Source organism: Arvicola amphibius, chromosome 1 (assembly GCF_903992535.2).
Source record: "Arvicola amphibius chromosome 1, mArvAmp1.2, whole genome shotgun sequence".
NCBI classification, from domain to species: domain Eukaryota; kingdom Metazoa; phylum Chordata; class Mammalia; order Rodentia; family Cricetidae; genus Arvicola; species Arvicola amphibius.
Window position 1 is genome coordinate 154,705,275 of NC_052047.1, and position 6,288 is coordinate 154,711,562.

A 6,288-nucleotide genomic window follows, 5' to 3' on the forward strand; every position below is an offset into this window, starting at 1 on the left:
TTGGCCCTTTACTATAGCCGCACTGATGATTATCTTGCATATCACCATAGGACCGTCATCTGACGTTGGATGGAGATAGAGACAGAGACCCACACTGAAGCACTGGACTGAGCTCCCAAGGTCCAAATGAGGAGCAGAAGGAGGGAGAACATGAGCAAGGAAGTCAGGACCATGGGGGGGGGTGTCCATTCACTGAGGCAATGGGTCTGATCTAACAGAATTTTTTTAGATTTAACCTTTTCTTTAACTGATGTATCCATTTCTACTATCATATCTTCAATGCCTGAAATTCTGTTTTCCATCTCTTGTATTCTGTTGGTAAAGTTTACTTATATAGTTTCTGTTTGCATTTCCATTTTTTTTGCCTCTGGAATTCTCTCAGTTTGTGTTTTCTTTATTGCTTATATTTCCATTTTCATGTCTTGAACAGTTTTATTTATTTCCTTCAACACTTTTTTATTTCCCAGATTTCTTTAGGGGATTTGTTAATCTCCTCATTAAGGACTGCTACCATCTTCATATAGTTAGATTTAATGTCTTTTCCTTGTGCTTCAACATTGTTGGAATATTCAAGACCTGCTATTGTAGGGTAGCTGGGTTCTAGTGGAGACATATTTACTGTATTGTTACACTGGTGTCTAGGCATCTGGGTTTGGGAAGCTGTAGGTCTGATTTCTCATTCCTGGGCTTGTCGTTCTTCCTTGGTTTCTCTTTTTTCTCTCTGGATTTTTGGAGAGTGTGGTGACTATGATTTGCCTGCTTGCTCAGATGGTGTTTTTACAGTAAATCTTGGTGGTCTTTTTATGATGAGATACAAGGATAAGTTGGGAAGGAAGGAAGGAAGGAAGGAAGGAAGGAAGGAAGGAAGGAAGGAAGGAAGGAAGGAAGGAAGGAAAGAAGGAAGGAAGGAAGGAAAAAACATTAGGGGAGAAGGTCTTTATAAACTGTTGGGGATGGGGTCAGAATGGAAAAAGAGTCCACAGTGTATTTTCTGCTAGATTTGTGGATGAGAATGTGGGGAACTGGACCTCAGGAGCACAGGAGAAATTTGGTTCTAGCCTATTTGTTGCCCTAGAAGGAGAGGTCCTTGGATTAGAAGGGTGTGCCTACTGTTATTGGAGTCTTAGCTTCCAAGGGATTTATGTAAGGACATTCTTTGGGATTCACAAATGTGAGTGGTGGTAGAGGGGAAAGGCTTAGCTGGTTTCCTCTTGCAGCAATTTGGGATGAAATTGAGAGATTGTATCAAGGAGAACAGAAAGAGAAGAGACTGTCTGTGGGAAAGCCTAACTCAACATACTTGTTGCTTATAACCATCTTTAGCTTTAGAAGAAAGGAAATATATATTATTAAATTTTTGGTAAAACAATACTTTTCTATAGTCTGCCTGCAACAAAATTTATACAATAAATATCTTTTGAATTCAAGAATTTGAATGAGTTCAAGTGAGAATTCTTTATGGGTCATTACTATATTTCAGATAAGCAGTACTATTGGAGACATATTTCAGTTTTTTGTTTGGAATTTATCTATAATAGGAAATTGCCTCAAGTTTTGGTTATCTCCTAGTACCCAAAATTAACTATAGCATTGTTTATGGTAAAAAGAAAAATAATAAGCTAGAGAATAAAACCAATTATTTTAATGCAGCCTGAAGGCCAGCACCCATGACTGCTCCAGGGTAGTAAAAAGAAATGTCAGATAGTGAGGACTTAGGAAAAAAAATTATCTACTTGAGGACTAGACTTGTTCTATCTGAGGGGTAAATAAGGAACCATATGCTATCTAATGGCAACTTAAGACAAATGAACAACCACACACATTCTTGTTGGTAACCTTCTCTTTTGCTTTATCTTGAACAATCTCTCCTTCTTGACAATCTTTCTACACAGTCACATCTCTTTACATACAGTTACATATTTCTCTTTCTATACATATATAGCTCTCCTGCACAACTATACATTCTACACACAGTTACATCTCTCTTCCCAGCTACATCTACCTTCTACACAGTCACACATCACCATACACAGTTACACCTATTCTCACACAGTTACTTTCTCCAGAAATTTCTCTACAATTTATCCACACAGCTACATACCTTCACACTTCTTTACCCTGCCATATCTCTCTCACCTCTCGTACTCCTTCTTTGTACTTCTCTGCACATAGAGCTTCTTATTCCTACAAATACAAACATGTACATACTTCTCTCATGCTTCTTTATCTCTCACATTTCTTTCTCTGCCCAATTAGCTACACCGCTCATTAAGTGCACGCATGTGTGCGTGCACGTGTACACACACACACACACACACACACACACACCTCTGCCTAGCTCTTTACACAGCATTTCTCTACATAGCTCTACATATTTTCTCTCTCAGTCAAACGCTAGACAAGTATTATGTTACATTTTCAGGATATGACACATTCTCTTAACACAGAAAAAATCTTTTTCTTAGGCTATGATGTCATATTGACCAACCAGTGAGTAATGCTTGGCCATGTATATAACTCTTTCCCAGAAAGAAAAAGACATTGAAATTCATAACTTAAACCATAAAGACTTACTTGGCTAGTTGGCTAAATCTTGGGGTTGGGAGTACGTGCAGAAAGTCCATTGCTGAGAAAGTTATGTATACTAAAGTTGCTTCAAGCTCTGACCTCAAGCCAGCATCAACACCTGGGAAATTGTCCTCATGTACATGTCTTTAGGGGCAACCAGATATTCATCTCCAGGGCAAGTAGTTTGCTTTGAATTTGTTCTGAAGTCTAAAATTATCTGCTTTGTGACTGTGAATATGATCACTTTCCTATGTCAGTCTAAATAATGAAAATATCTTAGTATTATCTCTAGTCATCAAAATTATATGGTTAAGAAGAATATCACTTTCCTGACAATCCATACCTATGTATCCTCAACGTATAGAATATTTTTAAGAGATAAATACACAAGCAGTGGTAATATACCCACAGCTGATATTAGGGAAGGAATCTAGTGGCACATGGGAGAAATTATGGACAGAAGCAACAAGTCATTTACAGTCAGTAACTCCATGGCTTTTCCAAGTGGGACTCCCCATCAGACAATCATTTTTCCAGTGGGTCGACCTGCTGAACACTAGTCATTGCCAGCTGTGTACTCCCGTGGCCTCATGTAAAGCCATTGCCACTGCAATATGAGTGACTAGAAATTTTTAGGCTACTGAGTGCTTATGATCAGACTAAGTCAAATATTATAAGCATGCGGGGTTGTTTTTGTTTTGCTTAACTAACAATCAAAAATTCTACAGCTTAATAACTAAACTTTATTTTTTACTCTCTCATGTTCCCTCAAGATCAGCCAAGGTCAGGAAACTTGATTCATCTCCCAGTCACTCTCTACCACATTGGCTCCCTTGGCAAAGAGAAAAATCAAACAGGGCTGTGTGGTCTATCTCTTCAGACTTTCTCCTGTAGATCTTCCCCTCACCTCTGCTCCTCTTTCCCTAGCAAAAACTATCACAGTTAAAAGTGGTTTTGAACATTTGTCAAGTATAATCTTAAGAAACAAAGACAATATGAAAGTAAGTATGGAACAAGCTAATGCCATTGTCTTTGAATCACAAACTTATTTTTAAAGCTCATATATAGACAAGTAACCTTGCTCTCTGTAGTGAGGGGCTGCGGGTAGGCCTGCTTTTCATCCTGCCCGGCTCCCGGCCACCGGCTAGCTTATGCCCCGAAATAACAACACACAAATTGTATTTTTTTAAATACTGCCTGACCCATTAGGTTCAGCCTCTTATTAGCTTATTCTCACATCTCTTGCTTTAACCCATATCTAATAATCTGTGTAACACCACAAATGGTGTCTTACCGGGAAAGATTCAGCACATCTGACCTGGTGGCTGGCTTCATCGCATCTCTCTCCCTGAGGAGAGGCATGGCAGTCTGACTAACTTAGGGGAGGCGTGGCATCTGACTGAGCCATCTACCTCACTTCCTTCTTCCTGTTCTGTCTACTCCACCCACCTATGTTCTAACCTATTAGGCCAAGCAATTTTATTAATTAACCAATGAAATCAACAGATTGATAGAAGACCTGCCTCCATCAGCTCTCTAAAGAAAAGGACATCCAAGCTCCTCTCAGACATGCCTGCTCAGGGTTCAAGACCTTTGATGGATACTTAGGAGTTTCTTGATTATACCTGTATTGTTCCTTTAATTTTGGAGACCTGTACAATATTTTCCATATTTGCTATTAGTTTTTAGAAAATTGAGTATTTAGTAACTTGCTACAGTGTATTCATATGCGTATTACCATAAAAGTAGAACAAATACTTGAAATATCAGAAGCAATTTAATAATAAGATATCATTGTCTATGTTAGCCAAATAATCACACTTTAAAAGGGGGAAAAACCATAATATCAGATTGGTCATTTGGAATTTAAGTATGAAATCTCATCTGGATGCTGGTTTCCGGAATGAAACAAACACACTCATATTATACAGCTGGGAAAAAAGCATAGCCTTCATTACTACTGAAGACTTAAACCACGTCTTCTTCACTTTGCCAGTAGCTGGTGGAGTCAACATAAGACCCATAATTTTATAGATGAATAGCATTGATTTGTCTTACAAACACTGTAGCTATCAGAAATAGTTTGTTTACAGGAGTATAGCATAGCCAATATTACTTTTATTTCTTCAAATAGTAGGTTGCCTGTTCAGAAAAAAATATGAACAACCCACCATGTCTCCATTGTGCTTTGTTGGCCCACTTGTCAATCAAAGGTTCTGGAGCCAGGGAACCTCATCCAGGCATCTTCTGTAAGGTCAGGGCCCAGGACTCAGAAGTCTTCAACTACAGCAGCAAAAAGTTATAATTTGGATTTTTCACAAATATTGTGGATAAATAATGAAAGATGAGGCTATTTCTGATGTAACATGAAAAAATAAACTCTAGGACTTATAGGGATAATGTTTCAGTAGCATTGAATCAGTATTGGTTATTATTGTAATATAATGTTTATCAAGTTGGCTCTTTGTTCAGTGTAAGTAGGCATTTTGAAGGGTAGATCAGCAAGAAATCTCAGAATTTTTTGTTAGAAACATCTCATCTTCCTCTGTAACCTTTTTACAGCATCTCTGATATCCTTGTTCCTCAGACTATAAACCAAAGGGTTCAACATGGGAATCACCACAGTGTAGAAGACAGATGCAAATCTATCTAAACTGGAGGAACCACCAGAGCTGGAACTCAAATAGACAAAGACACTGGAGGTATAGAATAGGGAAACAACTGTCAGATGAGAAGCACAGGTATTGAATGCCTTGGACCTGCCCTTAACTGAAGTGATCTTCATGATGGACAAGACGATATAGCCATAGGATATCATGATAGCTAAAACATTTGCAAACCCAAACAACATTGACAATATGGCAAGCAGGACCTGTGCAAAGAAAGTGTCAGTAGAGGATAGATTTAACAGCTGGGGCATGTCACAGAAGAAATGTCTGATGACATTAGGGCCACAGAAGTGGAGCTGCAGCAAGGCATATATCTGAGATAAAGAACCTATGAGCCCTGCTGTGTAGCTTCCCATCACCATGCGAGCACACAGGGTGGGTGACATGATTGATGAATAGAGCAGTGGGTTACAAATGGCAGCATACCTGTCATAGGCCATGGCTGTCATGAGGCAAGATTCGCTCAGTCCCATAGTGGAAAAGATGAAGTATTGAACTACACAGCCCACAAAACTGATTGTTTGGTTTTTCTGGAAGAAGTTGGAAAGCATCTTGGGGACTGTAGAGGTGATGTAGCAGAGGTCTATAAAGGACAGATTACTGAGGAAGAAATACATGGGTGTGTGGAGGTGGGCATCCATCCTTATTAAAGCAAGAAAAGACAAGTTCCCGGTCAGCGCTGTAATGTAAAGAGTGAGAAATATAACAAAGAGCAGGGCTGTGATTCGGGGCAAATCTGAGAATCCCAGGAGGATGAACTGGGTGATCTCAGTAATGTTTCTTCCTCCAGTCATTGCTTCCATGATCCTAGTGTCAGAGAAGAGAAAAAGAACGCATGGTTGGATCAAGTGAAATAGTAGCATTTTCTGTGTCTTGCTCCAGTTTGGAGTTTGGAGGAGATGAAACGCTCCATTGTTCTGCAGAAAAAGTCCCAACAATTCTTCTCTAGCTGACAATGTATTTTCCAGATCTTAGCTGATTCATGTAATGTCATGAGGATTAATAAACATATATTTAAAAAATTGACTGGAAATATTTGTTAAAGCACACA

At 38.9% G+C, this 6,288-nt stretch overlaps 1 protein-coding gene across 1 annotated transcript; it reads right to left on the reverse strand.

Annotated features, from left to right (window-relative positions):
• Nucleotides 1–5,092: 5,092 nt before the first annotated feature.
• On the reverse strand, nucleotides 5,093–6,040 carry LOC119805133 (olfactory receptor 5AN1-like). Its single transcript, XM_038317028.1, has one exon. The coding sequence runs from the start codon at nucleotides 6,038–6,040 to the stop codon at nucleotides 5,093–5,095; it is 948 nt and encodes a 315-aa protein (XP_038172956.1).
• Between the last annotated feature and the right edge of the window lie 248 nt (nucleotides 6,041–6,288).

Excerpts from the sequence above, each read along its gene's own strand:
- LOC119805133 (XM_038317028.1), bottom strand. The coding sequence starts at position 6,040 with ATGGAAGCAATGACTGGAGGAAGAAACATTACTGAGATCACCCAGTTC.